The sequence below is a fragment of the Rhinolophus sinicus genome, chromosome 16, assembly GCF_057876585.1.
Source record: "Rhinolophus sinicus isolate RSI-liver-muscle chromosome 16, RSI-T2T, whole genome shotgun sequence".
In the NCBI taxonomy this organism is placed as follows: domain Eukaryota; kingdom Metazoa; phylum Chordata; class Mammalia; order Chiroptera; family Rhinolophidae; genus Rhinolophus; species Rhinolophus sinicus.
Genome location: NC_142516.1, coordinates 53,481,413 through 53,497,244, shown reverse-complemented (window position 1 = coordinate 53,497,244; position 15,832 = coordinate 53,481,413). Strand labels below are relative to the sequence as shown.

Here is a 15,832-nt window from a genome sequence, read left to right as displayed (position 1 = left end):
GGGGCCAACACTCATACCCTGGGATCTGCAGGCCCTTCCCGCTTTACTATCAAGGCCAATTGTTCTCAAGTAGTCCTTCAAGAACACCCGCTTCCCCAACTCCTGTGCAGACCTCCTTGCCTGACACCACAAGACAAACATCTGAGCAGGACAGGCCGCCACGGCACCATGGGGGCCCAGGCCCGGAGCCCTGTCTCCAGCCTCAGGCTGATCCCACAGCCATTAGCCTATGTCTGCCTCACCTTCCTCACGCCCAGTGCAGCTAAAAGCCTCCAAATTCAGCAACAGGACAGAGATTACTAAGTGTGGCCTTACCCTCAAATTTACCCAGTTCCTGCACTATCCTCCCCTCTCCGTCCTTTACTTAACTCGAACTTACTCATCTAGGCCCAGTTCAGATAGCCCTTTCCTCCAGAAAGTCTTCCTTCAGTGCCAAACTGCTCTAAGTGCCTCTCCTCCAAGCTCCATGGAACCCCATTCTTGCCTTATGGCCAAGTTCATTACACCTTATTGCCCCTTAACCCCTCTGGAAATTATTTGAGAACAACGATCCTTATCCATCTTTGTACCCGGCACCAACAATTTCTTTTACCTCCCCACACCCTCTCAAAGAACTCCCACTCCCACCAAAAAAAAAAAAAAAAAAAGAAAAAGAAAGAAAAAGTGCTATGGTTTTTCAATCATTCTTTTAAGATTAAAGGAAACAGCCATAACCAGAAATTAGGGGGACCGCAATTTGATAACTATAACCCCTTTCAAAATAATGCCATGAACCATAACAAGCCAGTTCCCAACACAATTTAAATATTGAGCTGAACAGTAAAACAATGCAAGGATACAACAGTAAAGAGCAAAACAATACATGGGCTTTTTTTCATTGCGATGATTTTGAATTTTCCTGACAGTTACGGGTTGTTCTTCCACTCACTCTTTATCTCTCTTTAATGCACCCTTTTTTCTTGTTACTTTCCATCTACCTCAAGGAGGCAACTACAAGTTATTTTTTGTTTGTCTGCATTGAGATGTCTTTAGTGTGATTGGTTTTGTTTACCAGCAGCAGTTTACAACATCTCTCTCATGACTTTCTTTATGCTACAAAAGCACTGAAAATGTCAGCTCAGCTCTGAAGCTACTAAATGCTCCGGCAGAGCCTCCAAGAATTCCATGAAATACTATGCCTTGTAGGTCCTACCAAAGTGACAGATTCCTGGCTCCCAAGCCTGTAAATGATGAGGATATTTTAAAACTGCATGTTTACAAACCAGTGGATTTTATTCACTGGATTTTAATAACTTAAGTTACTCAAATCTGCTGTCTAAAATCAATGTTTCCTTGAAGCTAATTTTCAAACACCAGCAGTAAATTGATAATCATAGCAAACCAAAGTCCATTGGGCTAATACCAGCTGTTATTTCACAATCAAATATAGAAAGCTAGTTCGGGGCAGTTTTATGTCAATTGTTCTGAAAATCGTCCCAAACATGGTGCTTCCAACTCTTAATTACATATGGAAAAAGGAATAAAGAACTCAATGATCCCAAGGGGTGGTTAGAAAGAAATAACTTAGGCCAAGTTTCATTTTATTTTAGAGCACTTGGGCGTGCAACCTCTCAGCCCCGGATCCAAATGATTTTCCTCAGCTCAGTCTTCCTTTCAGAATCCTGAAAGCTTGCCAGGATACCACAGGGAAGGAACTACAGAGGAGGCACAAAATAAACCATCAGCTCAGGCGAAACTGGTAGCTGACTTTGACCTAGTTTAACACATTTCCACAACTATACATAACTGCTTCCTTAAAACTGGTGTGTGGAAGAAGCGCACTTGGCAGCCCCTCTGCTGGCCTCAGAACTTTGGAAAAGCGATGTAACTTCTCTGGGCCTCAATTGTAAAATAGCAACAGTATTTACATGCCTTCACCCATGCCAATGAAAATCCCCCAGAAGCTAGTTTAATAAGACGAGGTGCTATGTTCTATAGGGTTGACTTACAGAAGCAGTCACTTTCGCAAGTGTAAAATAACCATAACATGTTAAACTTAAAAGAGATTCATTATCACTAGAGAATAAATCAATAAGAATACACTTGCAATTGAAATAGCAACGACTTAATACAAGGTATAATTTGAAACTGGCTGTTTAGAAATGGCTGGAGGTAGAATATACAGAAATGATCCTCGGGAGACCAATACTGAAAATGCTTCTGAAGCCAAAATACTGTTAAAACCTCCTCAGCTCTTTAGTAGGGAAATACATACACATATGCAAGAACAAGAATACACAAATACACACACACACACACACACACACACACACACACACGATAAAAAGCCAAAAGGAAACCATAAAATGATTATTCCTGTTTGGTAAGTTTATAAGTAATTTTTTATTTTTTTTCTGCATATTTTCCCTATTTTTCCATTTTTCATACATGGGCACGTACTATCTTATTAATAAACAAAAAATTCTCAATACAAAAGTTATTTGTACTACTAAAAATCCAAAAGGAAAATGGAAAAGGATGTTTTCTCTTTTTTTAACTTTTATTTTTAATATTCCAAACATACATATTTAAGACATCATATAATCTATCATCTAGCTTCAATTGCCAATATTTTGTTAATTTGCATTCAACTATATCCATTCCATTTTAGTTTATGAAATATCTTAAAAACAAATCCCAGACCCCATGTAATTTCACCTGTATATTTTTCATGTGTGCATCTTCAACTGATAAGAAAAAAAAGTATATATATATACACATATATATATGCATATATATGTATATGTATCTCCACCATCATATATATATATATATATATATATACACATACATACATATATATATCCACCATGCCATCATTACATGTAATAGGACAACAGTAATTCCACAATATCATCTAATACCCAGTCCACATTCAAAAGTAAGAACGGTCCTTTCAATAACAGTGTTCAATAACTGGAAATGCATACAGAAAAACAGAAATTGTGACACTACCTCATATCCAAAATGTATGAAAACTATAAATCAAAAAGAAAAGCATGACACAAAAGAAAAAAGTACAAGAGGTTTGAATAGACACTTTGATAAAGAGGAAATCCAAACAGCCATTGAAAATAAGTGGGAAAAATCGTAACGCAATTTAAAACAAGAAAATACTACTACGTGCACCCAACAGAGTAGCTAAAATTAAAAGACTGACGATAATAGTTCACAGAGAATGAGAGCAACAAGGACTCGCAAATATTGCTATAGAAGGTGTGAATTGGAAAACAGTTTTTTTCTAAAGCACACCCAGGCACATACCTTATAACCACTCCTAGGCATACTCCCAATACAAATGCATGCTTCCATACCCTGGGAAACATGTGCAAAACATTCACAGAAGTTTTGAGCATAAAGCCTAAACTAGGGGCAACCAAAATTATCATTAGTAGCGTAACAAATAAATAAACTGGTGCATACGTACAATAGAATAATATACAGCAATGAAAATAAATGAACTACAGGTATACACAATGTATTAAGTTTAGAAATGTAATAAGGTATGACAGAAGGCAGACATAAAAGAATACATACTGAATGACTCTTCTAGTTATATAAAATTCAGAAACGAGACACAACAGACAAGATCTTTAGAGAAAAGAAGGAAGTGATTACCATATAGTCTGAATGATTATCCTTGGAGGAAGGGGACAGAGTATGACAGGTAAAGAGGGCATGTAGGAACTCTGGGGTGCAGGTAATGTTTTCCCTAATGTCAGTGATGGTACATACTCATAGGTGTTCACCTTACAATAATTCATGAAGCTTTAAGTTTATGTTTTATGCACTTTCCTGCTTGTTTTATATTTCAAAATATAAAAGGTTTCAAAATACTTAATAATTGACTCCATCAAGGATTATCAATGGATGTAAATTCACCAAAAGGCTATTGGGAAAAAAGATATTCATGTAGCCTCTAAGTACCACCCTATAGGTCACTTATTAATTATATGGGAATGTCCTTGACTGGTTCCCTCAAATGGGGAGAAAAAAAGCAGTTTATAAATAACCTTCCTGGGACAATTAAGGATCTATGAATATGGTCTGTATATTAGATGATATTACATAAATGTTAAATTGACTTATAATTAATAGACACATGCTGAAGTATTTAAGGGTGAACTGTCATAATGTCTACAATTTACTTTCAAATGTTACAGCAGAGAGACAGAGACAAAGACAGAGCAACAGAGAAACATAAAGCAAATTTGCCAAACATTCACTACTGGTAAAACTGGGTGTAGGGTACCAGGTGTTCCGTGCATTACTTCAACCTTTTGTTAAGCAAGAAATTTTTCAAAGTACAACAATGAGAGAGGGATTAAAAGGTTTCAAAAAGGAAAGATTTTTAGAAATAGGGTTTACAAGTATCGGGTAGAGACAAAAAGGATTAGATGGTATCTAGCGGATTATGTTCTCATGAAAAGTAACTGGAAAGACTAATAATATGTGCTTCTCTAAAAAAAAAAAAAACTCATAATCTGTCTGAAAAAAAAGGAGAATATAAGCCTGTTCAAATACAACTTTTTTAAATAAGGGGGAAATGACTGGAAGAATACTAAAATACTGCTTTTGCCTCAATATTGTATTATGGATAATATTTCCTGTTTTCCAAATATTTTTATAAGTTTTTCTTTCAAAGAAAATATAATATAATTTAAAGATTAGTCAGAGAGCCACACAGTATATTACTGCTGAACAATCAGGTATTTGTACAATTAGCTGGTTTCAATTTGAAAATTACCAGCTGCTGAAATCCCACCAATGTGTCTTTATTTCCTCTTGTCCTGTGAGGAATTATGAACCACACAAAGTGTCACAAATGACTACTTGCTAACTACCTAAAATGGTAACAAAAATAGTGCCATAAAATGATCCTTTACAAAGCCTATCATATTATAACTATACCTCATCATATATGCTCCCATTAATGTCTGCGCCATAGATGGGTGCCACGAAAGTTAAGTTCTTCCAGTACTTGCGCTCCAAATCTTCATAATCCAAATACCTTGGGGTACAATATCTGCAAAAGGTAAATGAAGAAAAGGATAAATAGTAAGACAATTTTAAGATTCTCCCCACCCATTTCATTTAAATCACTTTCTAAAGAAAATTCTATCAAAATGAAAATATCACAAGCAGCTCATGTTGTCAAATCTAACAGGTAAATATACAAATGCATTTGTCATAGATACCTGAATACTCTTAAGATTCCTAAATAATTCTAAGAAACTTCATATTTTGACTAATAAGGAAAACACTTTGCTGAAAGTATCAATAATAGAAGCAGAAAATTAATCATAGCAGCTCTCAAAATATTTTTTAAATCTTTAACCAAATACAAGTATACTCTACAGCCATCCCTCAGTATCCACAGGGAATTAGTTCCAGAACCCCCCACGAATACCAAAATCCACAGATGCTCAAGTCCTTATATAAAATGGTGTAGTGTTTGCATATAACCTACATGCATCCTCTCATATACTTTAAATCATTTCTAGGTTACTTATAATACCTAATACAATGTAAATGCTATGTAAATAGTTGTTATACTATATTGTTTAGAGAATAATGACAAGAAAAAACAATGTGCATTTTCAGTACAGATGCAACCATTGTAGCCCTAACTACATAGTACATGTCAGCAGCAACGTAACATTTGTTTTTTAATATTTTCAATCCGCAATTGGCACCTAACATAATAACGGTGGCCCTTTAAGTCACTCAAGGATCTTCTTTTTAAATTATTCATTCTCTAATATGTGTAATTTATCATTTAAGATTTAAACATTGTCACACAAAGAAGAAAACTTGTCTAACAAAGATAAATCATGAGCATAATAAAAAAACTTATGGCAGTGAAGATTTTTTAAAACCCCATTTACAGATACTATGAATGAGATGATAGCATGAGGAATAATTTTCTTAGCAGTAAATTAAATGTAAGTAGGCAACAACCTGAAGAACAGAAAACAGTTAAATTAGATTCCAAGAGATTGTGCAGGAGATTCATTTCATTTTCACTACAAGCTCCTCTGTCTACTTGGTTTCTGGTCATGTCCATGTACATCTTTGAAAGAAATAAAAACTGCAAAGTGAAGCCACTCACTTGCCACTATTGGCCAGCTGCCTAAACTCCTTCACCGTCATGGCTTTTTTCTGGATGTTATATTGAGTGAACAGTCCTGATTGCCCTGTGACCATCTGCTGAATCGGTGCTGGAATGAGCAAATTATCGATGTCATCATAGCACTTCCTTGGCTTCCACTCCTTAGGAGGAATCACCTAAACATAAAATAAAATGTTATCTTGAAAATATTCCAGGTAGTTATTTAGCTTTCATATTCCAACAGAATACAAGGGAAGAATTGGTCAGCATTTCTATGACAAACATGTAAAAGAACTGTGAAGATTCACATTACAGGAAATGCTCACATTCTCCCAAATATTCACCTTACTGATACCGTTTTTTAAGCAGTAAAATGTATTGAGTACTCACTGTATCAAATACTGTACTCGTATTAACTTCACTTTTTAGTTGATACTGTTAACCTCTCAATTAAATGTAAAATTGAGAGACACACAGACGAGTAAAATAACTTTTGAAGGTCAAGTACTATTTATATTAATAAGAAAAATAAGTAAATATTTGTTTAGTCAATATTATTTTCTTTAATACCTCTCACACAATATGGCAAATAGCAGAGTGTTGTGCTAGTAAATGTTTAACAACCAGCTTTCTGGGAAGATGGGGGAAACCTTGACTTGTACCTTTTGTCTGTTACCATGGTAACTACTACCACCATGGCCAATTAGAGCTTACCAACATGATGTCACTGAACATGGAGTAGGAAAAAGATGTCAACTATCAATTCTTATGTGCCTGTAAGAGGAGGTAGCTTAGCCCACCACTGTTTTCCCATAGTATTTAAACACTTAATTACTAATAATGGAAAGACGAGTAAACACTAAGACCACAAATACATATTTAGATAATTAAAAATTAGAAGAGACAAAGTTATGAATTAAGTTTAGATTTCTAGCTGGAATTTATCTACCTTTAGAAGTTGTTTTTATTTAAGACAACTTTTTTTTTAAATTGAGTGCAAAATATAAATAGCACACATACAGAAAATAGATAACCATAAATATGTATCTTTGTGAATTATTGTAAAGCATACCAAAGTACCCACCACCCAGGTATCAGAAGCAGGCTCTTGCTGGCACCCCAGAGGCCCTCCAAGTGCCCTTTTCCAAACATACCCCTCTCTGCCTGAAAGGTAACCACTATCATGGAATTTATGCTATTCATTTCCTTGTTGGGCTATATAGTTTTATGCCCGGGGATGCATCCTTAACACCCATTTTTGAACTATATACAAATGTAGTCATCCATATATACATATATTCTTTGAGGCTTATCTTTTGTATTTCACTAAATATTTTTGTGAGATTCAAATATGATGGACTATGTAACTGAAGTTCATTGATTTCATTCCTACTCAGTGTCCCTTCATATAAATATTTATTTATAAGTTGGTGACCACAGGTGGTCACTTGGTTCTTTTCTAATTATTGACTATTGGACTATTGCAAATGACACTGCTATTAATATGGTTGTACACAGCTGCAGCTGTACATGCGCACATGGTTCTCTAAAATACTCATACATACACAGACATTCATAACCCTGAAATTACTATAAAGGGGATATGTGTAGATCAAATTTACCAGTTACTACCAAAGTTTTGCCTAAGTGGTTGTACCAATTCACATTCCAACCAGCAATGACTGAGAGTTCCTGTTGCTACACATTCTCATCACTGTGTATTGTTGCTCAATATAATTTTAATCCTCCTGGTAGGTAATAGTACTCAAGCCGGGGTTTTATTTGCATCTGCAAAACTAAAGAAACCTTTTCATATATTTACTGGTCCTACAAATATCCTCTTTTGTAAAGTGCTTATTCAAGTCTCTTACCCATTTTACTATTGCACTGTCAGTCTTTTTCTTACTAATGTATAGGGATTCTTTATGTATTCTGGTTATTCTTGGATGTGTATGTGTGCATGAGTACATTTGTAAATATTTACATGTATGTGTATCAAATATTTTGTATCACTCCATAACTTGCTCTGTAACTTTCTTGAGGGTATCTTTTGAAAAACATAAGTTCTTCATTTTAATGTAATTCAATTTGTTCATTTTTGCCTTTATGGGTACTGCTTTGATCTTCTGTTTAAAAGTATTTTTCCTACTCCAGGGCATAAAGACATTCTATTTTATATTCTAAAAGTTTTAAGGCTTTGTCTTTCACATTTAGATCTATAATGTATCTGCAACTGGCTTTTGTGAAAGATTTGGGTCAAGCTTCATCAGATGAAGACACTTGGGGTCAGGGGATGAGTGACTTGGCCCATGGTACACAACTGGCAAATGACAGTATTAACTCAAAAAAAATTGAATGTAAACTGCCAAGTCTAATATTAACTTACTTTTTATTAGCAATATGGGAATATTACACATTTTATTTCCTCCACGGTATATTAGTTTCAGATGAGACTATAGACAACCTCGCTATATGCTACTGAGAACACATACTACAGTGCCTAGTACATAGTATGCACTCTCCATACTTGGTGAACAAATAACTGAAAACAAAATAGAACAGGCAAATCTATAAGAGAAAGAAAGGAGATTAGTGCCTAGGGCTGAAGGTACAGTAGGAAATAAAGAGTGACTGCTAATGGGCACAGTTTCTTTTGGGGATAAAGAAAAGTTCTGGATTTAGATATTGGTGATGGTTGTACAACTCTTTGAATACACAAAACACCACTGAATTGCATACTTTAAATTAAAAAAGAAGAGAGAAAGAAAAAAAAAACAAGGAAAGAAGAGGAGTCAGGGGAAGCAAAGAGGCAAGTAGTGGTTAAGCTTCAGGCTAATAACTGTCTCCTGTGAGAAACTGGTGAAAGTTATGAATAGTCTCACACCTCTGAAACTGTATGTGGTTCTCTTTGGTTTCTATGAATCATTTTTGGCTTAAAAAAAAACACAGTATAAAGAGTTAAAATAAAAATGAGATAGTTATTCTTCTTTGAAAAAAACAAGTGCTCCATATGAATTAACAAGAACTAAGATTTTGCAAATACCATCCTTTGGAAGAAACAACTTCCCACATCACGAAGACTAAGAGCATAAATGAAAGGCCAAGTGACCATTCTGGTTTAAAGGATCTGAGGACAGTCACCTTTGCGAGCCCTGCTCGATGGGCTCCTTTAGACTCCATGTATGCGAGGTATTTATTGAATTCACGGAACTCCTCCATGGAGGGTCTGAAGGTCATGATCTTACAGCTGGGATTCAGACGACTCTCCACCTCGGCCACCTCCATGATGGCTGGAGCAGTCTCTGCAGAGAAGATGATGCAATGGTCAGCAGTGAATTATTACACGGTTAAGGCTGGTGGTCATTTCCCCCCTGTATGTCAGCTCCCCCAAGAACTCTCAGTTACTTATCATTCCCTTCTATGACCCATGATTCTTCATCTCTCCCTGGACTGCTGAAAAAAACTGCCTCTAGTTACTCCTCCCAAGCTCCTATTCCTGGGATTGAGTCACTGACCTAATTCTCTCACTGGCCTCCTCAAAATCCTTCCTAGTAAGACTGAATTTTCTGACTTTGCAAGTTTACACAGGTGATGTTCCTACGTGCCATTCGGAAACAGACTCTCACATACGCATCTGTATAAAGGCCCAATCTGGGTGGAACAGAACATGGAAAATGTTCAACATCCTCAACACAGTTTACTCAGGTGTGTTTCCACTTGTCATAACATGCTTTCCGATAATAATTTCCAGTCAGCCATTCAATCAAATTGCCAGGCACCAAGCTAAAGTACTAGACCCAAGAAGGGCTAAGCTTTGTCTTCATCGCCTACTCTCACTTTCTAGGGGTCAAACTGCAATACAAAACAGTACACAGGAAGGAGTCACTAACCACCTGGGTTACTCAGAAAGGGGCAGAGTTAAGACTTACAAGAAGTTGTAGGAGTTTGACAGATGAGAGAAAAAGTAGCCGTGGCAGTAGAAATACTTGGAAGTATTACAGGTATGGAGAGGGGAAGTTAATTTGTCTGGGGCTTAGAAAGAAAAGATTATAGAGAATCAAAGGAGAAAAGTAGGCAGTAGGTGTGTTACAAAAACACAAACTTTAATCCTGCTGTCAATGAACAGGACGATTCCTCAACAATTACTGAACACCTAGTATGTGCCAGGCAGAGGGAATGCAAAGATGAAAGAAGCACTAGTTTACCTGCCCCAGAAAGGAGTCCCACCCACCCCATCCTACTTACAGGTGTAGTAATACTGCCTGGCATCCAACAACTCAAACAACAAATCCCCTCAGAACAAAGCTTTCCTTGTACTGTTTATTTAAAATAAATGTAATCTGCCTGACAAAGAAAGAAACTGGGAAGTGAGGGATGGATTAAATAAAGGGAAAACATGTCATGAGATAATAACAGGTTAAAACAGATCAGGACTACACATATAGATAAAGAGGTAATCATCACTCATTTAAAGTTTAAATAAACGTCTGTCTCACAAAGTACACGTGAGGAAAATGATATACATCAAAATTAAACCCTGCCACCCTTTTGGAACTTACAATCTAAAGGAGAAAATATTCTGCATGGATATCCATTGCTATATGACAGAAAATATCCTGTATTCCCCCTGCCAAAGGGAAGAGGCACGCAAAAAACAAACTTTCTGGGCCACCTCCCTACCCACCTCCCTTCACACTTACACAGACACACGCGCCAAATCCATGGGCTGCAGGACGATAGTCTCAGCTCTGTACAGGACACACATACTCCTTTCGAAGCGTCCACATCAGCCCTTGAGTAACTATGGTGGCCTTGCCCACCACTACAGCCTGTATGAGACTTTACACCCCGACAACACTCATCAGTTTGTGCTTCTCTAAACAAGCACAGCTCCTATGCCTTTGTCCAAATTACTCCCTCCTTTTGGGGCATCCTTTACCTGTTTCCTCCCCTGGCAAACTCCTGCCTACTGTTGAGATTCCCAACCCTCTGGAGCAGACCGAGGTAAACCACCTGTTTCCACCTCCCTCTGCCTTCCTCGTGCAGCAGGCACCTGTGCCAGGGGCTGGCACTGCCGACCGCACGCTGAACTCCAAGCTCCCCGAGGGAAACGCAGGCTCTCCACCTTTTTAAACCCTGGGAGCCACTCTGGCCCCGTTATATCTGCTGTAATAACTGCTAACTGAATGAAGGAATAAATGCCAAAACGTTATTAAAGTAGTTCCATAAAATGATACTAAATGCAGGAAAAAGGAAAAGCATTGGTCCCAAACACAGACAAGTTACTTGGAAAACAGATTCATCTGCTTGACTGGTAAAGAATAACAGAATATAAAACTCTGCACAGTGACAAAGGGGAAGAAGCTCCCAGATTACCTTTGTAGAAATAGCTGTACAGGGAAGGCAGCCTTACTTTTCCCCTGGCCAAAGAATAAAAGTAGCCTGCATATTTCCTCAGGCAGAGGAAGAAGCCACTAAAGGAGGAACTGGAAATCCACCCAGTCATTCAACAAGTATTCCTAAGTGCCAAACTGTTGGGTGGGCACTCAGGAAGGAATGAAACGAGACCCTACCAGTAGTGGAGTGCAGCAGAAGAAACCAGGGTAAGCAGATGGAGCGCAAATAGGAGGGAAAGCTATTTTACACAGAGTAGGCAGGGGAAGGCATTTCAGAGGCCTGAAGCGGGGAATAAATCAGCGGATATCTGGAGGAAGACAGTTTAGGCTGAGACAACAACAAGGAGCCTCTTGGACTCTTCACAGAATAGTGAGAAAATGAGTAAGTATAGCTGGAACTAGGTAAAGCAAAGGACAGAATTGTGAGTGAGGAAATGGGGGGTGAGAAAGGAGATGGGGGTGAGACAGAAGATGGGGGATGACAGGAGGTGGGGGTGAGAGGAGGTGGGGGGTGAGAGAGGAGATGGGGGTGAGAGAGGAGGTGGGGGTGAGAGGAGGTGGGGATGAAGGAGATGGGGGTGAGGGAGGAGATGGGGGTGAGAGAGGAGATGAGGGTGAGAGAGGAGGTGGGGGGTGAGAGAGGAGATTGGGGAGAAAAGGAGCTTGGCCTTTACTCTGAATGAGAGGGGAAGTAATCTTGGGCTTCTTCCCTTTCTCGTACATTCCATGCTTGATACTCTAATAAGCATTTCCATTCAAGGAGATGACAAGGCTTTCTAAGGAAACGCTTGAGAATTTCAAGCAGTGTAGTGAGCTGGGTCATCACTCTGGCTGTTGTATCAGAAAAGGACAAGAATGAAAGACCAGAGGAAATTTACATCAACCCAGGCAAGATAAAAATGGTGACTTGGACCAGCTGCGAGCAGTGAGAAATGGTCAGATTGCAGATGTAGTCTGAACAAAATTTCCTGATACAAGTGAGAGAAACAGAGGAGTCAAGATTTTTTTATATGAAAAAACGAAACATTGGCTCTGACAAGAAATTGAAGTAATGAGACTGTTAAAATAGGCAGCAAATTAGTAGCAATCAGAATTAAACTTCAGCCCTTGACCTAGTTTACTAACTGGTCTGTGAAATATACTTTGCCTTTTCCTAGCATCACTATTCCCTTGATTACAGAAAACTAGTTCTACCTATAAATCAGGTACATACTAAAGACCTAGGTAGCTTATGTTTTACACCTTTTTCAATCATAAGGTTTAGACTGATTCTATAAATATTATGCGATCATCATAAAATTTTAAATATGTGTAAAACATTTTAAATATGTTAAAGCATCTAAGAATTTAATGTTAATCCCACCACTCAAATCTTTGCCAATATGACAGGCAAAAAGAAGTCTGGTGTTAAGCTGCACTTCTTCAATTACTAGTGATATTAATCAATTTTCAACATTTATAACCATCTTCATTTCATTGCCCACTTATGTTCTTTACCCTTAAAAGGGAGTTTATAAGTTTTCTGTTCCTCGAAGTTTTCCTAACCCACTTTATCATTATTAAACTTAACCATGCTGCTAGAATCAAATTCTCAGACCCCCCTTTTCCTCTTTTACCTTTATGTATCTGAGCCAAGCAGGAAAGCAGGTTTAAAATGCTCTTGAAATAATGTTTCCTAGTCAGAGAAGGGCTGTTCTTCTTTAAGAAACATCTCTATGATTTTCAACCAAAGGTGATGTAATAGTCATTTTTTAATGCTACAACCTCTTTAGAGACCGAGTCCCCAAAGTGAGTGACAACAATATCTGTGATGCTATAATAACTTGGTTATTTTGCTTTTACAGAGCTGCTTTCAATGTTTTTGAGACCACCTAAACCAAATAATCATATTTATAGTAAGCACCCTAAGAATTTGTTTTCCTTAATGAACTAAAGATCTTTTTCATTAAATGAAAAGTCTAGCTCTAATTCATACTTACATAAATATCTCTCCCAAGCTTCTTATCTGCAAATTTTACCTTATCATGAAGGAAAAACACCTACTCTCCTTATTCTAATAGCATGTCTTTACTTGGTAATAAGAACCTGAGGCTGATGCTTTCCCTCCAAATGCAAATCTATGTCCTATACTGCTGTCCTTGTGCACACCTGTATTCCTGACCTGTGTCCTGTTATTTAAACAATTTCTGTAAAGAGTAAAACGTGATGGCTCCCATCACGGGAGTATTAGTTTCTTAGACAACGCCTGACGCAGAGCTGGTCTATGCTAACTGCAACTGCCCCTGAAGAGATTATTTCAGGATCTGCTGTGCAGCGCAAGCCCCTGGGAGACCCAGCACTTGGGGTAAGCAGATAATGCAGCAGGCTAGAAAGAAAATGAACCAAGGCACAACCACCAGCAGTGCTAGTGTCAGAAGAGGCCGCGAGTCCAGCCGCCTCAGGGTTCCTATGAGGACTCACCCATCCTCTCCAGCCCTCGCTCACGTGTCCTTTCCTACAGTGAGATTGCAGGAACTGAGCAGCTTAGGCCAAGCAGGTAGCACCCTGCTCTACTCCAGCTCCCTGTGCTAAGTTCACCAGAGGCCAGCCCGGGCCCCAGCGGAGGCAGCGGGAGGTCTGGCCTTTCAGTCTCAGCGCTGCAGCTCACCCCATGGGGGCTCACAGGAGCCAAGTTAGTGTCTGCTCTGCAGACTGCCTTGGTCAGGCATTGTTATGGGTTGAATTGTGTCCCCCAAAAAGACATGTTGAAACCTAACCCCCGATACTTGTAAGTGTGACCCTATTTGGAAACAGGTTCTCTGCAGATGTGATCAAGTAAAGACGAGACCATACTCGATTAGGATGGATGCTAGTCCCATATGACCAGTGTCCTCCTATGAGAAGAGAGAAACACAGAGGGCAGAACACCATGTGACAACAGAGGCAGACTCAAGTCATTCGGCTGCCAGTCAAGGTATGGCAGCCCCTTTACAGAAAGCACGGCCCTGCTGACACCCTGTTTTTGGTCTTCTGGCTTCTAGCACTGTGAGAATATAAATTTCTCTCATTTTAAGCCATCCACCTTTGTGGTAATTTATTAGGGCCACACTAGCAAACTAACACAGGTATCAAGGGCCAGGCTTGGAAGGAAAGAAGTAAAGTGCCACATTCCCCAGCCCAGCTTTATCAATAGTGAAGCTCATACTACTCCGACCTTCCACTGGACTCCTTCATCTTTCTCAGTTGGTTCTAGACTCAGGTGGAAAACGGAAGTGGAGGCCACCTTGAAAACTCAGATTATTAGCAGTAATACTAGTATTGGGTTTTAAAAAAAAACAATTACAGGTATACTTTAAGATACAGCAAGTAAGTAATGCTGTAATGCTAATGTCATTAGGTATCAAGAATTTCATTGTAAGTATAAAGAGATACCAATATAAAATTCTTGGGTTACATAAAACTTAATTTTTCATTAGAATTTGAAATATCAATATGAACTCATGCTTTTTTTTCTCTTAAAATAATGTGTATCTCCAGGTACTGCCCACTGAAAAGGGCACAGAAACAATAACAATACAGCAGCAAAGGTTACCCAGCGCATACAAATTGTGGTCTCCAAATACCATATCTCAACAAAAAGAACCAGGGGTCTTATCTTTGAAGAAAAGGCTGGTTCCAAGTCTGGGTCAAGAAATGTAAAAGATGTGACTGAAACATGTTATTCCAGAAAGAGACGGCTTTGATGGCAAGCTATCACAGACTAATGAAGGCAGATAGCAAATTAAAACTAACATCAGTACTGGAAAGATTACGTATCATGTGCCTCCTGATAGGATATACTGAGAATACAATATCACTTAGGTATGGCTACTCCTGCCAAAAATGTACAACCTAAATCTAGTCATAAGGAAACGTCAGAAAAGGCCAAGTGACATTCTTAAAGCTAAATGGTTTATACTCCTCAAAAATGTCAAGGTCATGAAAGACAAATAATGAAAAACAATTCCAGATTAAAAGAAGACTAATGTATTATTTGATCCTCGGATACTGGACCAAAAAAAAACAAAACAAATTTCTCTTTTCTTTTGCTATAAAGAGTATTAGTGAAACAGATGGTGAAATCTGAATAAGATCGGTAGATTAGCTAATGGTACTGTGTCAAGACTAATTTTCTGTTCTTGATAAATACAATGTGGTTAGAGAATGTCCTTGTTTTTAGGAAACACATGATAGTGTATGTATGGATAAAGGGGCTTTATATCTACAAATTATTTCAAATGGCTCAGAAAACAATATGTATACACTC

General features: G+C 38.1%; 1 protein-coding gene across 6 annotated transcripts in view; it reads right to left on the bottom strand.

Moving 5' to 3' along the window:
* Window positions 1–15,832, bottom strand: part of KDM4C (lysine demethylase 4C) — a 383,956-nt gene that overhangs the window by 301,625 nt on the left and 66,499 nt on the right. For 5 of the 6 annotated variants that reach the window (XM_088793095.1, XM_019727138.3, XM_088793096.1 and 2 more), the window contains 3 exons: window positions 9,293–9,453; window positions 6,152–6,327; window positions 4,951–5,065 (listed from right to left, as the gene is read on the bottom strand). In XM_088793095.1, coding sequence (XP_088649221.1) covers window positions 4,951–5,065; window positions 6,152–6,327; window positions 9,293–9,436 — 435 coding nt within the window. In that variant the 5' untranslated portion in view covers window positions 9,437–9,453. Of the gene's footprint in view, window positions 1–4,950; window positions 5,066–6,151; window positions 6,328–9,292; window positions 9,454–15,832 lie in introns of those variants that run through there. The other variant, XM_088793097.1, reaches the window with a different exon arrangement.